Source organism: Protopterus annectens, chromosome 1.part0, assembly GCF_019279795.1.
Source record: "Protopterus annectens isolate FY-2018-M chromosome 1.part0, PAN1.0, whole genome shotgun sequence".
Taxonomy (NCBI): domain Eukaryota; kingdom Metazoa; phylum Chordata; order Ceratodontiformes; family Protopteridae; genus Protopterus; species Protopterus annectens.
Window position 1 is genome coordinate 1,584,507,393 of NC_056725.1, and position 23,161 is coordinate 1,584,530,553.

At 42.4% G+C, this 23,161-nt stretch overlaps 1 protein-coding gene across 4 annotated transcripts in view; it reads left to right on the plus strand.

The window, feature by feature from the left end:
- Window positions 1-23,161, plus strand: part of TOM1 (target of myb1 membrane trafficking protein) — a 1,917,838-nt gene that overhangs the window by 1,045,312 nt on the left and 849,365 nt on the right. For all 4 annotated transcript variants that reach the window (XM_044068060.1, XM_044068069.1, XM_044068077.1 and 1 more), the window contains exon 6: window positions 8,416-8,586. In XM_044068060.1, coding sequence (XP_043923995.1) covers window positions 8,416-8,586 — 171 coding nt within the window. The remainder of the gene's footprint in view (window positions 1-8,415; window positions 8,587-23,161) is intronic.

Below are 23,161 nucleotides of genomic sequence, written 5' to 3' on the forward strand. Positions count from 1 at the left end.
TTTCCATTTATTTTTTGATACCTGTAACTTTTTCCTTAGTACTTAGACACTCTAGATTTAGAAATCTGCATTACAATTAAGGGTACATTAATTGTGTGACTTATCATTGAGGCAAAAGGTTTGTTGTGCACTAACATGAAAGCTAGCTGCATAACTAACATTGTTGTTGCTGAACATCTGTAAGGAAAGATTCTCTTACCTCCAAGGCTGAATGACCTTGGATTTTGTGTAAATAGTATTGTAAAGGGTGCTGGAAAACTTTCTCTTACAAAAAGGTGTATTTTTACATATGCCAATGTTAGTAAGTAAACTGACATTATACTATTAACAGGTGTATTAACAGGAATAGGGCTTTCCAGTGCCACCCTCAGAATTAACATCTGCCTAGTACCATTTCTTTTGCTCTTGTCAAGCTGACTTAAGTGTAACACGTCCATTCCTAGTTGTTGAACATGTGATTAGTAACAAGGATTTGAAAGGGACAATTTTTACAAACTTCAGAAGGATCTTTTTGAGTTCTGCCTGAAGCTAAGCGGACATCGGTCAGCATGACATGACAGTGAAATGGTTCCAAAGAATGCCACTCCATCTCCCAGAGTTTTTTTGTAAGGTACTAGAGGTACAGTTAGTTACTGCCATGTGAGTATACAATATTTCTTGGGCTAAAATGAAGATCAGAACTTGGTGCCCTTGATAGTGGAGCTTTTCTGGTTATATTAGCAGTTTTTGCTGCATATTCTGTGTAATATGTTGCAAACAACTGGTGATTTTTCTCTTAGCAGTTGCATCTTTCCTTTCCCATTTTGGACTCTTGTAACACAGTCAGCTGTGGGGTGTGATGGAGGAAGGCATGTTTCACTCATGGCCCTTTCTTAATGCCACCAGATGCCAGCCATTAGAGATTCCATTATACAGCTGGTGTGATTTTCAGCTTGTGTAAATGGACATTTGTGGCCCAAGTTGAATCATGATTCTGTATAGTTATTGGTGGTCGTATAGTCTTAAGAATATAGGCCGCATATTCCTTAATGCTCTTTGTTACCTTAATTGCAAATAGTATTACATTTCTCAACTTTGTGTACTTTATTATAGTTGATATAATTCTAGTAGTGCCTAATACATCCTGTCACACAAGGAAGATCACTGCTGTTAAGAGTGGTTTGCCAGCTGTCTCTTTCTTCACTGGAGACTGTTTCTCTAGACTGTGATATATGCAGGATTCCATCCTGTGTAATGTCCTGTTAATTTTTTTTGTCTGCAGTCTCTTGGTGATCAAATAAGGGAGACTGGATTTGCCATATCACTGCTATGCTGACTTTTAACAGCTGTATTTTTCTTTCCCTCAGGAGTCTATGATGGCTCCATATTTACTTGGTTTCAGCCTTGACTACATCTGTAGTTGAATAGCAAGTAATTGCCTCAAGCTCAGTAAAGGCTAAGATAGTTTGGACTTGACCCTTCAGCATTGTAATTCCTGTATTGTTTATGATGGGCTGTAGGAATTTACTTGAATTTGCATTTAATGTGCATGTTTTTGAGCTTATCCTTTATGGTGGATCACACATTAGGACCAAATATTACTAGTCATAAAGTCTGCATGATTACATCTAAGGAATATATTCCATATTAAGCATCTGTTCCCTCCTGATGCCCTGGATTTTTAGCTCCTGGATTCCTGCAATTCCCTATCCATAGGGATCCCACACTGTGAGCTTGACTAACACGGGTACATGTAAACCTCTGCTACAGTACTTGTCTCATAGCCTGCTTTACCGCCACACACCACACCTCACCATGACCATCACACTACAAATAATCCTTCACTTGCTGAGGTTCTAAACAGTAACTACCCTAAACCTCAAAGACCTCCAAAACACAACACAGGCTAAGCAGAGATTGCCCCTCAGCATTTAATCTATCTGAGTAATAAGAGTGCTAAAACCAGAGAGCTATTTTTTATGATGAGACATTGAGGTATTTATAGATGGCTTAGGTGCTTATGACAAAAGGGGTGCTGTATTTAGTGATGGCCCTTGTCCTATGGGAAACAATTTGACTGTATGGTTCTCAACCCCAGTGGAACAAACTGGTCCGTAGAGTAAGCAGAGTAACGCTTGATAATTAGAGGCAGACTGCAGTCAACTACAGAACAAAAGAAAAGTTAAAGATTAACATTGCATATATATCCGGTCAAACTATGATCTGCATCAGAATAGAACATACAAAATCTCTGAAAGGAATGTTAAGAATCTTTTCTCAGTATACATCAACTAATCAAAGTATTTATGTTTTTCTTAAGAGACCACAGAGGTGCATAACTATTCATAAAACCATGGGGCAAAATATGGTTACTATTGAAACAATCTCCATCATCCTGTACTTTGTGTCTCCACCCTCTCCACAAACCTACATAGTTGTCTGTGGAAATGGCAATCATGAAACCAGTCTGATATTGAGACCTGAAGCAAAAGGACTGGAATACACCTCTTAGGAGAGATTTTCATGTCAGCACCGTTCGTTATTTAGAAAGAGAACAAAAGCAACTACTAATACTAAATTTCATGCAAAGCATACCTTTATTCAAGCTGTGGTGCATTCCCCATACAATCCAGTTAAAAGTGAGGTACAGAAATTATTAGAACCGCTAAAATACTAGGATGTAGGCCAGGATTTTGAGTTTCAGTGGGGTGAAAATTTAGCCTGTTAAAAGATGAAGGTTTTCACTAAAGATTTAAAAATATGGAGCAGACTATTCATGACGCTGGATTTTCGGAGCTGACTTTTAAAATAATAAATCTGTGTTACTCTTGAGAAGATTATTAGAAGCCTTTTCCTTATATTGTGCTCTGCTGTTGAAAAGGAATAACTGCCATATAGGTATACCTAGGTGTTAGTTTGCTTAGTTTTATGAAAAAAGTGCTGTTTTTTAGGTGTGATATGGTTTTCTTTATTGTACTATTAATTATTTAATTGATTTGTATGCGGTGATTATGCTGATGATCTGGCTGTGTATGTTCATATTTTTTGAATTCCTGTATTTTTCATTTGTAAAACGTAGTTTGTCTTTTTGTGGAATAAGTTCATTGTGTTTTTAATAAAGAGACGATAGGAAATGAAAAAAATTCATGAGGGAATCTCTATGTCTTACAGAAAGTTTAAGGGAGTTCCCAGGGTTGAAATAACTTAGGTAAAAGAGCAACAGCCTGCTGTCTCCAGATGAACTTTGGGAAATTCCTCCAGTACCATCAGCACTGCAGTATTTTTCCAAGAGTATAGTGGGGAAAATTTTTTTTTGCTGGTTGCCAGGGATGCACACTGTGTAGAATCTTGTAACTAAGGAAGTGAATTTTAAATTTGTCTTTCCTCAGAAACTACAGTAATCAGAATAATCGAGGATCTGTGGCACAGGAGAGAGAGGGGGAGAGAGAGATTGCCAAGGGTTATCCACGTAACAGTGGAATGACAGACCGTAGAACTTAATAGTATTTGACCCTGGCAGCATGAAGGTACTGTAGAGTAAAAATGTCGGTACTGACTCTAGAGGTAGGAGGCCAAGACTTCAGAAAAATATCCTGATACTTGTACTCCAAAACACTGGGAAGCCAGCTAAGGACCTCTCCACTTCAGTCTCACAGGTATTCACTAAAAGCCATTGAATGCTGCACTCTGGTCTTGAAGGATCGGAATTGATGTTCTCCTTCTACCTCTGACAAGAAGGTGTGTTATGCACCATATGATGGCAGTTGATACTGTTTCCTCTATGAAAACCAGATCAGAATTTGTGGTAGAAGCCGTAGCTGCTTAAGAACTTCTTTACCTGTAGCACTTGTGTTTTATCAGTAGTCTTCCCCAAACACAGGGAGGGTTGAAATAGGTCTGTAGTTTGTAGGGAGAGTGAGTTCCAGCAGGTATTTCTTCACAGAAGAGTCCCACTTCCTCTTTTAAGGCTGATAGGAACAACACTCCGTAGAGAAATCTTTATGCTGCAGCCTGTAGACTAAATGATTAAATTTTTTATCGCAACAAAAATAGGGTATGGTCCCAATGCTCATCTGCATAGTGTTTGTGTAATAAGCTAGATAGCAATCATACCTAGTCATTAGCTTATTCCTTAGGATTGTGCTGGCTGCTAATACCTGTACAACCTTGCCCTTCAACATAGGCAGCATTGTTGGCACCTTTTGGCCATCTCTTTGTAAAACTCCACACAGTCAGGTTCAGTCAGACAGAAGAAGTCTGGCTGTTGTGTAATACGTTTATCCTTCAGAAGTGTTGAGCTAGGTGGTTTTCCAGTGTGACAAACTTCCTTTTGATGTGGTAGTTGATGACTCATAGGAAATATTTTTCCAAGAGATGCCAGTTTTCATTTCACTCCGAGACTATCCACATTCTCTCATGTCTCATACATTTCCTAAACCTGTCTAATGCTGTTAAAGTATGGTTAGAAGAGAATGCAGTAGTAGTACAGGATGGGAACATCCAAAGCCGTGGTGAGCTTCATGTAATAATTATTACCCCAACCCTGTGGGTTTCTTGCCATTCTGACTATGTATATATATATATATATATATATATATATCAGTCTGTGTTATTTGCTGTTCCAGCGCTGTATTTTATCCAGCTTATGAGACCTCCACATCTCCATAGGCTTTGTTGGGGGAAGGTTTTATCGATTACCAACTATATTAAAGTAAAACTTTGAGGTTTGACCCAAGTTTGACTGGAGAGAAAGTAATTTCTCACAAAAGCCTGAGAAAGTTAGTGGCTAGAACTTACAGATGTGGCATTTGCCCTTGCTTATTGACAGAATCCTGGAGTTGTTTCTGTAACACACATGGTGGACTTAACATTTCAGCGTTTCAGTAAGATATTTTGTTTGGCTTTTCACTTGCAGTATATGAGTAACTGGGAGTTCTATAGGACTAGAATGCAAGGTGGTACATTATTTTAGGTGGTAGGAGTAGGGGGTGATGGAGCTTATTTAGGAATGGAGGCTGGCCAGCAGTATAACAGGTGTTTCACTTCTGAGTTTAATTGTTTAATGCATTTAATAAGTGACACTGCAGTGTAGTTGGAGTGGAGGATGTCCCTCTGAGAAAAAGACAGTGGGATCTAAACAAGGCAAACTTGTCAAAAAATATGAAAAAAAAAGCAAAGCATGATTTGTATAAACTGAAAGGCTGACTTAGAATGTGCCAGCAGTAATTTAGTTCTAAAAACATGTACAGTTAACAGGTGGTAGTGCAGGAACCCCTGCAAGGATTGCATAATAGGAGTCATCAAACAGGAAGTGAACATATGGAAGAGCTGTGTATATGCATATCCTTTTTCATATTTTTATTGGAATTTAACAGTAAAGCATTGAGTACATATGCAAACCAGAATACAAAATCCTAAAAGTCTAGAAAATGTTCATGTGTGTCATAAAGCTGTTGTCACATGTTATAAAACAGTAAATGTTCACAACATGAGCCACCAGAGTGGTTTACATTATGTACAGAGCTTGAGCCAGTAGAGCAGTGTGGCCCAAGGGTCATCAGTAAGACCAATAATAATAAGTTTTTCATTTTTAGACCCCCAACAAATAATCACCATTTATTTCTTTTTCTTTTTCTTTCTGTTTGTTAACAGCAATGGCACACTGTGCCGATGATCCCTTTTCAGGTATGGATTAGACCAAAAGGCAAAATGCAAAACCAATACAAAAAGAACAGACAACAATGTACATAAAAAGTCAATATGTAGCATATAGTAAATCATTATAGAAAATAGCAGTGAGAGAGACCCCAACTAGTTATTGCACAGACAGAGCCGTCTGTTGGTAAAGTGAACAGATTATAGAACAAAAACGCCAAAAATCCCAATCAGTTAAGTATGTATTATATAACTAGTTCTGAACATAGACATAAAGCCAGGAAGAGAAATCAAGAAGATGATATTTGAGTAGTTAAACAGTACAGTAAAACCTTTTAGAATACGAATATCTGAACATCTGAGTGATGTCAGATGTAAAAGAGCTAGTAATGCATTATATAAACACACTCTCAAACACAGTACAGCCAAATTTCATTTCACCATCATTGATAAAATAATAGGTGACAGAAGTAACCAATCAGGATGGCACATCAAACTGAATGCAAAGGAAAAGAAATGGATAGTAAAACTAGGTGCATTATTTCAGCCTGGACTTAATGAATATTTATAAATATAGTATGCATATTCATGAGCTCACCAATCACGTTTTGTTTCTAATTATGATGTATTATAAAATGGATTCCATTTTGTTATGTGATTTTGCACTGATGAAGGCTAGGTTAAACCAAAGCCGAAACTGGTCTGTTTTGTTATTGGAATTCTCCAATATGTTTCACTAATTAAATTAGTGTTTACAGCTTCCAGTTGCTGGCTTCTTTTTTGCTGGATCTATCAATTTTTGAGCCATGCATTACCTTCCGTGCAGGGGAAGCTTTTTGACTGCAAATATTGCCAAGTCAAGATGTGCCATGCTAATAGACTCCTACCCAAGAAGAATGAATACTGTCATTAAATCAAGTATTAGTTTAAGGGTGTGCACCTTTACAGCTTATTGTACGTTTTTTATTTTTTATATTTTTTCCCCTAACAGATTAGTTTGTTTTTCAACTGAATTGTACAGGTTATAAGTCCCATTAAAGGTGGGAAAAGTTTTGAAATGATTTATTGTGGTCTCATTTTTTATATATCACAAAAACCTGGCATTTTAGCAGGGGTGTGTAAACTTTTTATATCTATCTATATATATATATATATATATATATATATATATATATATACAGTGTGTGTGTGTGTAGATTTACTATCAAAATTCGGAACGGCAGTTGTGCGTTTTTGCACATTGCCGAACCAAAACTACGAAAATGTACTCACCGATCCCTTCATAGAGTCAGAAATCATCACCGCGATGGTTCCATTCAGAACACCGAACTTTCGGAATCGAAAGTAAGTATTAGCGTCACTGTTTTGCAAGGAGGCAAGCCCCCTTTGCACCCCCCACACCCCCTGCAGCTTAAATATGCCAACTTCGAGATCACACTACAGTGAGTAAAATGGGAAATTCCCCACTCACCGCTCTACGGAGCTCTACATTCACAGTGCCGAACTCATAATAATTAATGCAGCTCTATATTCTTTATTATGGTTCGTAATATTGCAGTTCGGAATTGCGGACCCTGACTGCCGTGATTTTGAACAAGTGGCAGTCATAAAACTGCCATTCAACTTTTTGATTGTAAGCCATATATATATATATATATATATATATATATATATATATATATATATATATATATATATATATAGGTTTACTATCACATGTTCGACAGTGGCATTGTTCGAATGTACAGATGTCTGAACCAAAAGTTCGGAAATCTGAACACCGAACAGTAAATGCCCAACCAAGCATTTCAGTGAACTCGAATGTCGAACATGTCGACTACACAGAAATGCTCCTACCTAATCAACATTCAACAACACGTTTTTGCCCCCCTGCACCCCCCACACCCTACTTATATATACAAACTCTGAGATTGCACTACAGTGAGGGTAAGGGTACATTTCCCTATCCCCACTATAGTGCAGTCTGCACTGCAGTGTTGGAGCTGACAACAGTGGCCATTCGCTGTTGTCAGCTTCAACATTGTGGTGATCGCCCTACCGGTTCTGCCAAGTGGTTTTCGCACATATGTTCGTTCAAGTAAAAGACGAACGAGCATGTGATTGTAAACCATATATATATATAGATATATATATATATATATATATATATATATGTATATATATATATGTGTATATATATATATATATATATATATATATATATATATATATATATATATGTATATATATATATATATATATATATATATATAGCTAAAAAATCATGACGTTTGTTATGCTTAGACTTTGTATCTTTGTTACCGTCTTTATCCATTACAGTTCTAATGGATATGTATGACTGTCTAGCGGTGCAAACCACGGGTCATTGAAAGTTGATGTTCTGACCCTGGGAAACTGTCACGAAACCATTCTGTAGTATTGAAAGTCACTGATTACATGTTTATAAATCGTTAGTAGGTTTTCAGTCCAGGGGACCATTCAGGACACCAATCCAAATTTCCAGTTGTCCCCAAGCACACATAGTAGGCAAATGAGGGACTCAAACCCATTACCACAGGAACTACTTCTCACAGCCTTAACCCTCTGCATCAACTGCCAGACATTGCATGTTGCACTTAATGCAAATCAAATCGCATATTTGTCTGCTTTGCTTTAATGGTAGACATTCTCTTCCTCTGTTGTATTAAATCTTCCTTGCTAAAAGTGGCTTTTGAGAAAATCACTTAAACATTTTTCTGATTTTTATTCTTCTTTTTGCAGAGTGTTCCTGATCTTCCAAGTCTGTCTAACCATCAACCATCAGTACGCCAGAATTCAGTTCCTGGTCCACAGTCCCCACAAAGAGGTGGGTCACTAATGAGGTCTGCAACGTGTCCTACTCCTGTTGAGGTTGTACCATCTGAGGGTCCAATTATACCAACACCAGAACAGGTAAGATACTCATAGGTTTTTAGAGAGTTTTCCTTTATGTACTTTATTTTTTGCAGTGCTTCAATTTAACATGGGGGACCATGATTCAGTGCGAGTATGCCTGTATAACAGCCTGTCTTTTAGTGAAGACTTGGAGAATACTGAATTGTCATAGAATTAGAACTTGTCAGAATGGATTTTCAGTTCTTCTGCCACATACTATGGGAACCAGAAATATGTATTAACAAATTGCGTTTGCTTATTTGGTTTATGTGTATGCACACTTTTTCATCACTTGTTCATTTTTTTAGCTGTACTTTATTGTATTGAAATCTGGAAATATCAATTTACTTATGTTGTGATTTCTTGTAGTAAGGTGTATGCTTGTAGTTGATGCCAGTTTTCTTTATTCAAGGAAATAAATGCCTCACTGCTTGCAAAACATCTGTTATTGTAGCCCATGTCTTGATGAGCATATGTTTATTTTCAGTCTGTTTTCTTTTTCCCCGCCCTGTAATGCTTTCTTCCTGTGGTAGGTTTTGCTCCATGCTATGTCTTCTTAATGTCCCACCTTAATCAGTCTTGTAAAGCAGATGTCCTTCTGTTCCCATGTTGCAGTATTCATAACCTTTGGGTTATCCTCTGCTTAGCTACCGGAACATCCAGACAGTACAGAAAAACTTTAGTCACTGCAAGGTACGTGGGATGTCTGACGTTGGCAATAGGATGCATCGGCCATAAAAGTGGCATCTGCACGTGCCTTTCCTCAGAACTTCTCTGTTGCCAGTCTAATGTCAGCTCTTCCTGCTGTCTCTGCCATCGGATGTTCAGATTTAAGTAAGTCCCCATTGCGGCCTTTTTCTTCTTCTTATTTTGTTCACTGCATGCCTGCTTAGGTTAATGTCATCCAGGAATGGAAAGTGTAGGTGTCGTCATCATATCCCCCATAAGGACCCCTGTGAGCTTTACCTTTTCTGTCTAGGACCCAACCACAACCACAAAACCAGTGCAATTTGTCAGGCCTTTGTTCCGAAGACTCTTCGCAGGTATCTGCATGCCCTAAACAACTACTTAGAGGACCACGGAACTTATTGGCAAAATAAGTATACACCTCTGCCACTCAGGCTTTTAGGGCAGTCATCTACCAGACTCACATGTCAAAGTATGCCCTGGTCCTTTTGACCCAGGTTTCTAAACTTTTGGCTGATCAACCAGACTCCCCTTCTAAGGCTCAAATGTCTAACCTCATTTCCTTGACCTCGTAAGTGACAAGACACTCGATCAGATGCAGCTATGATGCTGCAGAAGCCTCGGCCAGATTTTCAGCTTCTGCCTCAGTGGTTAGAAGGTATTCTTGGCTGGAACTCCAACCTCTTCCTGATCTTATCAGGGCTAAACTTCTGGATGCACCCCTGGACAATTTTGCCCTTTTTGGGGCTAAAGTGGCAAGGCTTTTCAAAACCCTTCAGCAAAAGGGGAATGGAATTACAAGACTTAAAATGTTTGCATCTTCATTCCCTAAATTCCATAGGAATCATCCCACCAAGACACAGTTCATTTGGAAACATTCTGCTCTTACCCCTCATTCTAGGAGCAAAAAGAGCTCCAAGAAGCAACAGCCTCCTTCCAGTCCTGCTCAGACTCTCATTCAGAAACCTCAGTTTCAGGACAGGGCAGGTAGTCTGTGACTTCCTGCTTTCCCCTTCACCCTCTCCAGATTCCATTCCCCTGTCCCAAAGACTCTCTCACTGTCTTCACGTCTGGCAAAGCATTATCTTAGACAAGTGAGTCTAGGCTATTGTAGAAAAGGGTTACTTCATGATCTGGGTCATTCCTCTCTCCTTAAGAAGCATTCCACAGCCACTGAAAGACCAGCTCCCCATTTTCCACACAGTCTTAGACAGCCTCCTCTCTCAAGGGACTATCCAACCTGTCCCTCGGTCAGAAAAGGGAAAGAGTTTTTTACACCAGACTTTTCCTAGTCCCAACGAAAGATGAGCCATGGAGACCCATCTTGGATCTCTCCCACCTCAACCTTTTTCTACAAGTACCCACTTTTCACATGGTTACTCTCCAGTATTTTTCCCTCTGCTAATGCCTCAGACATTTCTGGCCACTTTGGACATCAAAGATGCATATCTACATATCCCAGTAAGGCCCAACTACAGGAAGAATGTACGATTCTCTGTGGTTTCCTTGCATTTTCAGTTTTCTGCCTTGCCCTTTGGATTGTCTACTGTTCCAAGGGTATTCACCAAGTGTCTGGCTCCAGTGGTAGCCTATTGCAGGGTCTAACAGATTCAAAATTTTCCATACCTGGATTACCTCCTGATCCAGGAAGACTGGTCCACTTCTCTACACATCCATCTCCAAAAGTCATCTCTGTCTGTAGTCCCCGGGATTCAACATCAGTTTCCCCATGTCCAAACTAAACCTCGGAACATGTTTTTCTGGGGTGCAGAATAAGGACAGATGTTATGAGGGCATTCCTTCTATCATAAAAGGTGGAATGTCCGATGGCTGGATCAATCTCTGTCAACCCAGGACATCCATTACAACCCATCACCCTAGTCCAGGAGATGTACACAGATGCCTCAGACCTGGGTTGGAGATCTGCTCTGGGTAGCTTGAAGGTGCAAGGCACATGGACAGGCCCCTTCTAGCAGGAGCACATCAACATAACATCAGGGAAATGAGGGCCATCATCCTTGCTCTGAGAGCCTTCCAACACATTCTGAAGCAAGGCCCCCTGAAGTTGTTCACAAACAACACTGCAGTTCTCTGATATGTGAACAAACAGTGGGGAACAAAATCTTACTTACTATGCAGACTTGCACTCCAGGCCTGGAACTGGCAGTCCAAGACGGAGTCCCCCTGCACACAGTCTATATTCCCTCAGCGCAGAACACATAGGCAAACATCTTGAGCAGGTCCATGTCATAATCCCACGAATGGATGCTAGACAGGGATGTGTTCCTGGACATAGTCCACAAGTGGGGTACTCCACAAATAGATCTGTTTGCCTCCCCTCTGAACAGACAGTTTCCCCTCTTTTGTACTAGGGCTCCCAGCCCCCTAGCAAGGGCAATGGATGCATTTTCTGTCTCATGGGCTGAGATGTTTGTCTATGCATTCCCCCATTCCCACTCCTACAAAAAGTCCCGTTGAAAATCTGACAGGACAAATAAAAAATCTTGTTGGTGACTCCTTTTTGGCCAAAACAGCATTGGTTCCCTCCTTCTGCATTTAGCCAGGGGCAATCATCACAAGTTACCTCACAGAGTGGACCTTCTCACACAGGACAAGGGATTCCTAATCCATCCTCACCTGGAATCTGTGAATCGAACCCTGTGGGTGATAAGAGTTTTGATCCCTTTCAGACATCTTAAGTCTGAGGATGTGCTTAATGTCCTGCAGGAGGCCAGGAAATCTAATACTAGGAGATCTTATTTGCCTAAATGGAAAGGATTCTCCATCTGGTGTCTTCAAAGACAGCTAGAGCCATGCCAAGGAGAGGCCCTTTTAGTGCTGTCCTACCTGTGTAAATTGTTGCAAGCAGGGCTGGCATATTTTTCTGTTAAGGCCCACCTACTGCTATTTCAACTTGTCTGCCTCTTGACACTTCTCTTGCCTCCCATGTTCCAGTGAAGTTATTCCTTAAGGGAGTGCTGCACCTCAGGCTGCCCAGAAGGCCAGTTCCACCCCCATGGGACCTGAACTATGTTTTATAGAAGCTCACTGTTGCTCCTTTTGAACCAGCATCAAAAGCCTCTCTAAATTATTGCACTTGGAAGACTGCTTTTGGTGGCTCTAACATCAGCCAGAAGAGTGTCAGAACTCCAGGCCCTCATAGCCACTTTCCTTTTCTAATTTTCCACAAGGATAGAGTGACCCTAAGGACCAACCCGTCCTTCATGCCTAAGGTGGTCAATGAGCTGTCACTGAACCAATGTATTCACCTCCCCACCTTTTTTCCACACCCCCAGAATGACAGTGAGAGAGTCCTGCATTCCTTTGATGTTCACAGACAACTAAGGTTCTACCTTGACAAGACTAAGTCCGTTAGGAGATCAGAGCAATTGTTTTCCCTCCTCTCACCCTAGAGCTTTGGGAAGAGCAGTGACAAAACAGACTGTCTGCCTGAATTTCCAGGGCTACCTCCTTTTGTTTCACTTACCATGGTAAACATATAACCTCAAAAATCAAAGTCCACTCTACTAGAGCCACGTCCTCATCTGGAGCCTTCTTCAAAGGGCTGGACACTGCTTCCATTCTAGAGACAGCTACTTGGACATTTGTCCATACCTTCACCAAACACAACAAACCAGACCATATTTCCAGGTCTAGAGCAGGGTTTGCTAGGGCTTTCCTGCATGGGTTCTTGGAAAACAGTTCTGTATCACCCTTCTCTATCTTCTAGATTCTAGAGAACTGGACAGATTTGGGAAGCAAGTTTATGCTTCATTAACTTTTGCTCTCCGCTCACTGAACTGCCTGGCACATTAAGGAACTTTCAAACTCCCTTTCAGGGACCACTACTGGAGAGGCTGACTTTTGTAGCCTCACAGTTGGCCACCGTTCAGTCTATTGCAAATTCATCCATGAGGCTCACCTCGCAACTGAAGTGCCATGGGTTTGGGTGTTTCCATCAGGGGGCATGCCTGGATGCGCCTGTGTGATTTTGTGGAGCCTTAAGTCATCTTTCGTCAGTGCTCTCTTTGATGGTACTTCTTTGTTTGACCCCACAGTAAAAGTCACACACTGCAGGTGTGATAAAGATGGAAAGACCCTATCTGCAGTGGGCGTACATTTGTTGACCCCTCCATGAGCCTTTTTCAGGAACCACGGGGAAGTTGAAAGATGTGGTTCAGGAAGTCTCTGGCCCTTTCCAAGGGCAGAGGGGAGAGCAATAATGGCAAAAGACACTCCCATGGTGGAGGAGGCCCACAAAACTGAGGGTCTAGAGATATATTTTTGACAGACCCTTTCAGCACTCCCAAAGGGATGCCCGATTATCTTTCTCTGGAGGCAGTCAGAGGTCAATTATCTCTGTACCAGAAAGCCTGGCTAAACATAACAAAGGACACTTGTGTGCAGAGAGTAATTTCCAGAGGTTATATTATTTCCTTTTTCCTACCACCTCCATTACCCAGGAAAATCCCCAGTGTTCCTCCCAGTCAGAGGGAAGCAGCAGCTCTAGAAATCCAAAAGCTGCTAGAAAAAACAGTCATCCAAAAGGTTCCCCCAAACCAAATAGAATCTGGAACTTACTGAAGATTCTTTTAAGTGCCAAAGAAGACAGGAGACTGGAGACTGATTTTAGACCTCGGTGTGTTGAACAAATCAGTTCAACACACCATGTTGCGGATGGTCACAGCTGAGTCCATTCTGCAATTTCTGAGCAAGGACGACTGAATGTGCTCGATAGACATTCAGGATGTGTACTATCATATAAAAATGAACATATGATCCTGAAGTTGCTTATGCTTTCGGCTGGGAGCCAGTCATTTCCAGTTCAGACACTGCCCTTTGGCCTCACCACAACCCTCAGGGTGTTTACCAAGTGTATGCCAGTAGTAGCAGCTCACTCAAATCTTCAGAGATTCTGGGTGTTTCCATACTTAGACGACTGGCTCATTACCGCTCAAACCAGGCCTCAGCTGGTAGAAGCATGAGGCCAAGTGTTGCAAACTTGTTCAAATCTTGGAATAACCGTCAGTTACAAGTGTCAGTTACATCTGTCTCAGACATTGGAATTTACAGGGGCAATATTCAACACAGTATCTATGGTAGCATCCCTTCCCCTTTCGAGAGTACAAATGATAAGAAATCAGGTCAAGAAAATTATTTGCAGTAGCAGAATTCCAGCCCAGTTGATTCTGTAAGCCCTGAGATCAATGTCAGCAGCAATAAAATTGGTTCCTTTAGCAAGATGTCATATGAGAATTCTGCAATAGATACTACAAACACAATGGTCAATTCTCTCTCAACCTATGTCGACAAAGATATGAATAACTCAGGTATGCAAAAGATGTCTATCCTGGTTGATACAGTCACAACTGTTGCAAGGTCATCCTTTCAGTCTCCCTCAGCCCAAGGCCATAGTGACCACAGATGCTTCCCAGATTGGGTGGGGGTATTTTCTGGGGAAGACAGTCCAAGACACCTGGTACCACGAAGAGGCCAATTTGCATGTCAGTGTTCTGGAAATGAGAGCGGTGCTTTTGGCGTTGCAAGAATTCCAAAACTTTCACACTCTCGGGACAATTGCTATCCAAATGGACAAATATCAGTAGTTTGGTATATCAAGAGACAAGGGGAATCCATATCTCACTCCCTGTGTCATGAAGCCCTAAGGGTGTGGCAGTGGGCAATATATTCCAACCGCTTTATAATTGCAACACATGTTCACGGGAAGTCCAACGTGATAGCAGACAAACTGAGCAGATCCATCTTACTACCTCACAAGTGGTGACACAACAAAGTGACAGAAATGGTTTTCCACCATTGGGGCCAGCCTTATTGCGATCTTTTTGCAGGTCCCCTAAACAACAAGACCAGCAGCTTCTTTGCCCTAATTCCTCTACCAGAGGAGTCACTGTAGGATGCTTTTCTACACAATTGTCCCCCCAGTCTTCTCTATGCTTATCCTCCAACTCGTTTGATTCCCAAATTCCTTCAGGAAATAGCCAGATTGAAAAGCAAACTCATCCTCATTGCACCTTACTGGCCTCGACAAATTTGGTTCCCCTTCCTTTGGCCTCATCTGCACCCACCTTGGATTCTGGATCTAAAGCCAGACCTTCTGTCTCACCAACAGGCTTGGTTCACCTGGACATTTCATATCTCAAACTGACTGTATGGTTTCTCCAATTCCTTTAATAGCCAGGCAGCCTATGCCCTCTTCACCTGTCCATTTGAAACTCTCTATGAGAAAACTCTACAGAAGTGGAGATTTGTTTATTGGGCAGAGCAGAATTAGTTAGACCCCTTTTCAGCCCTGGTTCATGTTTTTCTTCACTTTTTAGCTAGTTTATTCCACAAGGGTGCTAGTTCATCCACTATTAAAATTCAATTTGCAGCAATATTGAACTTTCACGTGGGGTTTCAGAATTCCTCCATGGCTTCCTCTAAACTGTGCAAAGCCTTTTTGAAAGGTGCCCTTCTACTCGGACCTCCTTACAACATTCCTGTACAACCATGAGATTTAAATTTGGTACTGCAAGCCTTAACACATTCTCCCTTTGAACCTGCAGCTAAATATGAATTAAAAATTCTGAGCTGGAAAACTGTCTTTTTACTTGTAATTACATTTCCTAGAATAATTTCAGAACTTTTAGCATTATCTTCTAAGCCCCCATACTTGATTTTCCACAAGAATAGGGTCACCTTGTGTACCAGTGCTTCCTTCCTAAGGTGGTGCCATTGTCCAACATTAAACAAACCATTAACCTGATAGTATTCTTCCCAAACTTGGAAAATAAAGGAGAATATATGCTGCACTTATTGGGTGTTCATAGGTAATTACATTTATGACTGCACAAAACAAAAGAAATTAGAAAGACAAACCAGATGTTCCCTTTGCACATAACAAGCTAGGCAAATCAATTACCAAGGTAACTCTAGCCAGATGGTTGACAAGATTGCCTTTCATTTGTCTACAACAAATTGAATCTCCCCTTACATAAACCACTGAAGGCTCATTCAACTAGATATATGGCTACTTCTACTGTATTCCAGGCTAGAGCATCCATGGGTGATATATGTGTGGGTGCAACTTGATCAAATCCTCATACCTTTATCACTCATTGCAAACTAGATTTGGTCTCTAGGGGAAGAGCGGCCTTTGGCTCAACCATTCTCAGGAATATCCTTCCTTAGAGTCCACCCAGAAATTCGGGTTGCTGGGGACTCTGTCCCATATGTTGAGGGATGAATGAAAACTGACAACATCAGATAAAGAAGTTATGTACTTACCATAACATTCCATCTGTGTTGTCCATTTGCATTCTTTCTCAACTACTCACTCTCCATTCTCCTCCATTTCTCACAAATGACTTCTGGAGGAATGAGATTTTTTAAGGACACCATATGTCTGTGATGTTGAACTCAAGTTATGGCATTTCTTTCTGAGCTTCTCTCTCAAACTGTGAATAGGATCTGAGGGATGTCTTTCTATTCCCATATTGCAGTATTCAACATATGGGTTTACTTCTCTTCGCGAACGTCCAACCAGTATACAAAAGTTTTCAGTCCCTGTATGGTTCATGGGATGTCTGACATGGCTCAAGGAACGTGGGCCATAAAAGTGACGTCTGCACACACCAGCCCTCAGAACTTCTCAGCTGCCAGTTGAACTCCAGGTGTTCTGCTTTCACGGCCATTGGATTCAAGAAATCAGATAAATGAGTCATTGAGGAATATTTTAATCCTTCATTCATGTCATCCAGAAAGGGCAAGTGTAAGTGCGGCCATCATATACCTCATAAGGATGCCCACGATTAGTGCCTCTTTTGTTTGGGACGGTCGCACGATTACAAGGCCTACTCCATTTGCCATGCAGTCATGCCCAAGACATTGTGTAGCCATCTGCATGTGCTTAACTTGTATTTAGAAAATGAAAGGTTAAAAGAAATAGCTTTAGGGATGGAGAATTCCTCCAACATACCTACGGAACCACCAAAAAAAGAAAGCTAAGTCTATATGGCCTACCACTTCCGTGGGCCCCTAGCTTCCGACCCTCAGCCTGTGTCCACCGTCAGCCTGGTAGAGGAATCGAGCTCCACCACCTCAGTTGTAGCAGGTACCTGCATGGAAGAAGCATGTCCATAGAGGCTTTACTGGCATCAGTTTCTGACACCTGAGGGGGGACCAGCACTTTCAGTAGATCCGTCGGATGCCTCCACCAGGCCGCATCCACCAGGCCTCTAAAAAAGGAGAAAAGGAAGTATATTTTACTCCTACTGAAAGCATGCCTGACTGGCAGGCTTTCAGCAAAGTCTGTTTATTGCCTTCATGGCATTACGTCCTACCTCTGCAGAGACTACTAACATCCCTCTTCCCATTTTGAGTCCAAGGCCTCATACCACAGATCCAACCTTGAGGAAAGAGGAAGATCTCTCTGACCCTTCATCTGAAGATTCACTTTCCTACACTTCCCAGCTTTTTCTCCCTTGGGATATGGTTCCCCAGAGGAAGAATCTGTTGACCCTGACTCCCCAGCCGAGGATTTGACTTTTGGAGAAACCATCTCTAAGATGAAACAGCTTTTGAAGTGAGAGTCCACTGAAATGACTGAGGTCCAAAAAAAGATATTATGACCTCATTCAGATGGATTCCCCAAGCCCGTCTGCTGTTCCCTCAATTCTGACTACCTTTCTGGATGCCTTCCTCAGCATCCTTAAATCCTGACTTACAACCACCTGCCCCATGCAGGCCTGATAGACTTTATAAAGTTTCTGAGACTGTTGAGTACCTCCTTAAGTGTCCACCAGCAGACCCTGCCATCATCTCCATTTTCACAGATAAGGCGTCTAAACTTTTACCCATCACCACCACTGTCCTGCCTGCGGACAAAGACAGCAAAGCAATGGAGCATCTTGGTAAGAAAATGTATACATCTGTCACCTTGTCCTTCAGGGCTACTAACTAGCAGACACATATGGCGAAATATGCCTTATAAGCCTCCAAGGAGTTGGCTGATGTACCAGATTATCCTGCCAAAGCCTCACTGTCTTCCCTTCTGATTCTCACCTTCTAAGTTACCAGGCACTCAATAAAGTGCAGCTATGATGCTGCAGAAGCCTCATCAAGGTCAGCAGCATCAGCAGCTGCCTTAAGAAGGTACTCCTGGCTGCACCTCCAGCCCCTTTCAGATGATTTCAGAGCTAAGCTGATTATTGTCTCCCTGGACAACACAGCCTTGTTTAGTCCAAAAGTAGCTAATTTGTTTAAGTCACTTCAGCAAAAGGGGAAAGAAATGCAAGATTTGAAACACCTGCTAGTCTCCCCTATTCCTAAATTTCAGAGGAACTACCCAGCTAAAACACAGTTCATTAGAAAACACTCTCGCCCTGCTGCTCTTTCTAGGCCTAGAAAACCTACCAGAAAGAAACCCCCTCCAGCCAGACCTACACTTCCCTCTAGCCAGAGACCATCCTTTCAAGACAGGGGCAGGTAGCATCTGACTACCTGCCAAACCTACAACCCCCGCCTCTCTCCCTCTGTCGGTTCGCCTCTCTTACTGTCTCCCTGTGTGGACATCCATCACCTCAGACAAATTGGTCATTTCAGTCCTTCAAAATGTGTATTTCATGACCTGGCTATTGCCCCAAAAGCAAGGCATCCCACAACCTCCAAAACAGCAGCTACATCTCCTGCAGCCAGTACTACAGCCACTGCTGGTTCAAGGCACCATAGAACCAGTGCCCCCTGCAGTAAAAGGAAAAGGTTTCTACTCCAGGATTTTCCTGGTTCCAAGAAAAGACTATCATTGGAGACCAATTCTAGATCTTTCATATCTCAGTCTATTCCTAAAGGTTCCAACCTTCAGGATGTTGACCAGACCAACCATTTTTCCTCTTATCCCCCAGGGGTCTCTTGGATATAACGGATGCCTATCTTCACATCCGCATAAAGCTCACCTGAAATACCTGAAGTTCTTGATGGGCCCTTCTCACTTTCAGTTCTCTGCCTTACCCTTTGGGCTTTCCACTGTGCCTAAGATTTTCACCAAATGTTTGGCTCCAGTGATTGCCTTCTGCAGGACAGAAGGGATACAGATATTCCCTTATCTGGACGACCTGCCGATACAGGCAGGCAAGAAGGACACCCTTCTGCAGCATATATGCCTGGTTGTCTCCCTCCTACAGTCTCTGGGATTCCATATAAATTGCCCCAAATCCCACCTGGAACCTACCCAAGACATTGTTTTCATGGGGTGCAGAATTCGGACAGATGTCATGAAAGCCTACCTTCCTCCACAAAAGGTGGAAAACTTGACAGAACACCTACATCTGATATTGTTAATCCTCGTTCATTCCTTACGCATGGGTATTGGTTCCGAGCTCGGAACTGAGCTGGTCATTTTCCAAGCTCGCATCAGCTTCAAACTCTTGAGCTAAACTCTTACCCACAATCCCCATCTCCCTGTTACCTCAGATTTCGTTTGCCGCATTGCCATTCAGTCATGTCAAGCTACTTCTCTTGAGCCAAGTACAGTCTGTTGTTGTTTAATAGTTTTACAGATTACTTTTCTGTCAGGAAAGTTCATATTTTATTGTCTCTTACCCAATTGCATCTAGCGTTCATATTTTCTTCATGTTTTTCTGCTTCTTTCTTTACCACCTTTACCGCGAGGTATTCTCTCTTTACCATCGTTGGTAATCCTTTTCCCTTTTTCTCTCATACCTTCGGGTACTCTCTTGCACCATTGCTGGTACCTTTTTCTATTAATTAATTTGCTGTCATGGCAGATAAGAAAGGAAGTCTGGGGTTTAAGCGGTGATCTGATTGTGGACACAAACTACCTACTTCTGATGCATATTCTTTGTGTGTTTATTGTTTGGGAGCTTCCCACTTGTCTGTTGACCCACCCTCTACTGTTTCTGAGAACTTTTCTAATAGAACCTTGTTGGAAAGGAAAAACAAGCTGTTACTGAAGGGACTTCTAAAATCTCCCTTTTCAGAGGCAGTTTCTGGGTCGGAGGCCTCAACTCCTTCTAGAACCCATAAGAAAACCTTGGATGTTCCTACTAAGGCTAAATCTTTGCCTTCATCCCTGGCTGGGGACTCCTGCCAACCAAAACCTAAATAGGGTAAAGTTTCGGCTCTGGAGCTTACTCAGTCAGCCCCAGTGCTTTCGATGTCTAGGCCTTCGGCTCCATTAGTGATTTCGGCTCCGTCTTCTCCTGCAACCTTCTATATATTGGCACCGAGGGGCTCCTCGGTTCCGACCATTACCACTGTATCGGCACCAACCATTCAGTCGACGCAGACCCTGACCGCATCGGCTCCGAGACCTTCCTCAAAACCGACGCATTTATTGTTGACTCCAGTTTTGTCGGTTCCAGCTTCGGCACCGATCCCTGTGTCGGTGCAGACCATGACCTCGGTACCGATGACTTCTTCGGTGCAGACAACAGTAGTCCAGTCTTTCTTGGCACCGTTGTCCTTGGTACTGTCAGTTGAGATGGGCACCGAGTCTGCCTCTTCTGTGGACAGGCCTGTTTCTCCCTCAGTCTCCATGAGGTCCACTAGAAGCTTTTCCGAACATGATGTGTTGCGTCTTGTGGACCAGGTACTCTTAGCTAGAGGTATCCCAGCCCTCAGGAACTATCCTTCCTTGGGAGGTGATCACCCATCTCCAAAGACCCCTTCTTATTCTCCTCCTTTATTGCCTTTGAAGTCCATGGATATAGGAAAGTCTTCCCCTTCTGCGGTTCCCTTTAGGGATCTCACTAAGGAACCGCAGTTGCCTTTGTGGCAGGAAAGTTTTTCTACGACCCAGGATGTCAGTTGTGACACTCATAGATGTCCATCGTGTTACCCTGCTGCAGTCATCACACTTGGGTTATCCTGTCGTCAGGCGGTCCCGCAGTCGGCCGGATTTCCAAAGTCTTGGTCCGATGTCGGTTGCTGTCGCCTCATCCCTGACATCAGTGCACCAGGGGTACATATATTGCAACCGACGCCATTTTCTTCGGTCTTTTCTTGCCGCGCAGTGCCCGAAGCAGAAGCAGTTCGCAAGTGCTGGTCGGCCGACTCCTGAGATTGTCGAATTCGAATTTCAGACCAAAGTCTTCTATAAAGCTAAGTACCCCGTTGGGGAAACTTTTCTTGCCTCAGACCGATGTCAGAAAAAGTTAACAATTGTATTTCTTGTGGGAAGCAAATACCTCATAAGGATTTTCATTCTTATTGCATACCTTGCCTAGGCCCTAATCACAACGTCACTTCTTGTCGTTTTTGTGCTAGGTTTAATAAGCGTACTATTAAAAGACGATTTGATTTTGCATGACACTATTTTGGTAGAAAATTTAACTATAACATACCGTCGGAGCTACCGACTACCGGCGTGCACAAAAAACGCATGGACAAGGACCGCCAGCCCAGGCCTAAGCCCAATTCCGAGGCCTTGGATGATCCGGTCTCCGGTTATCAGTGAGGCTTGGACGCAGCCCCTGACTACCGCAGTTCTGGAACCCGAGACCGTTACGGATATTTTGACGGAATACACTAGGCCGACGCAACCTTTTACTTCAGGCCCTTCCGACTATTTACCTTCTAAGGACGTCGGTGCTTCTGAAACGCCATCGGTTTCTGAAGGCGTTTTCAGACCGACGACTCTCACAGTCAAAACATTTTCTAAGTCGAAGACTCCTTCTAAATCTAAAAAGACTACACTTCAGTCTCCTGTTCAAGGCCTTATGCCTAAGAAACAGATGCTCAAAATGGCTGAAGATTTGATTTCTCTTATCAGGGGTTCACAGCCTCCTCCTGACAAAAGGCCTAGACAAGAGGAAGATTCTGCTTCCTCTGAGCAACTGTCTATTTCTTCAGATTCCTCTTAGGACCAAGACTATTCCTACTCTCCTTATGAAGATTCTGATGCTGAGGACTCTATTCCCTCAGCTTCCCCTCCTGAAGACTACTCTTTTGGGGAAACTTTACACACTATGAGGAACATTTTCACTGGGAAGGTCAGGATTACTCTGATTCCAAGAAAAGGCTCAGAGAGTTTCTTTTACTCCCCCAACACAGACCTCTAGCCATCCCACCTGTTTTGGACATTGTGGATGATGTCTATTTAGAATCCAGTTTCAACCCAGACTCTCTACCTCCTGCTCCAGCTAAGCCTGACAGATACTACAGAGTACCTGATTCCCACAAATTTCTTTACAAAAGCCCAGTTTCTGACCCAGAGACTATCTCCCAGGGTCCCAAGGGGGCTAAGGCTTCCATGGCTAAAAACCCAGTACCTTCTGAGAGGGACTCGAGCACTAGACAGGTGGGGGAAAAAGGTTTACACCTCAGCCACATTAGCTATGAGAGCACTTAATTGTCAATTTCATATGCTTAAGTATCAGCAATTTCTAATCTCTCATTTAAAACAAAAGATAACCTCCCTCCCTCAACAATCTGAATTGAAAGAAGTGCAGGATTTGTTGCATGCCACTGAGCAGGTGGGCAAACATACCTTACAATGTGGGTTTGATTCTTTGGAGGCCTCCTGCAGAGCAGCTGTCACTGGATCAGTTATACGTAGGCATGCCTGGTTAAAGGAACAAAGTCTGCCTGATCATGTTAAAGCAAAACTACTAGATGCTCCCTTACAGCAGGATGTTCTTTTTGGAGTTACAGCAGAAGAAGTTTTAAAGAAAATGGAAGATAACGCAAAATCAATGCAGACAGTCAAAGATTTCCTACAGGTACAACCCCCTCGCTTCAGCAGAAACTGGCCAACAAAAAATTGGTCCTTTCCAGCCACTGACAGACCTCAGAGGGGTAAATACAGGTGCCCAAGGGACAGAGGACAACCACAAACCCAGTATAAACCTCGTCAATGGGGTACTCCAATCCAGAAGGGAGGAGAAGA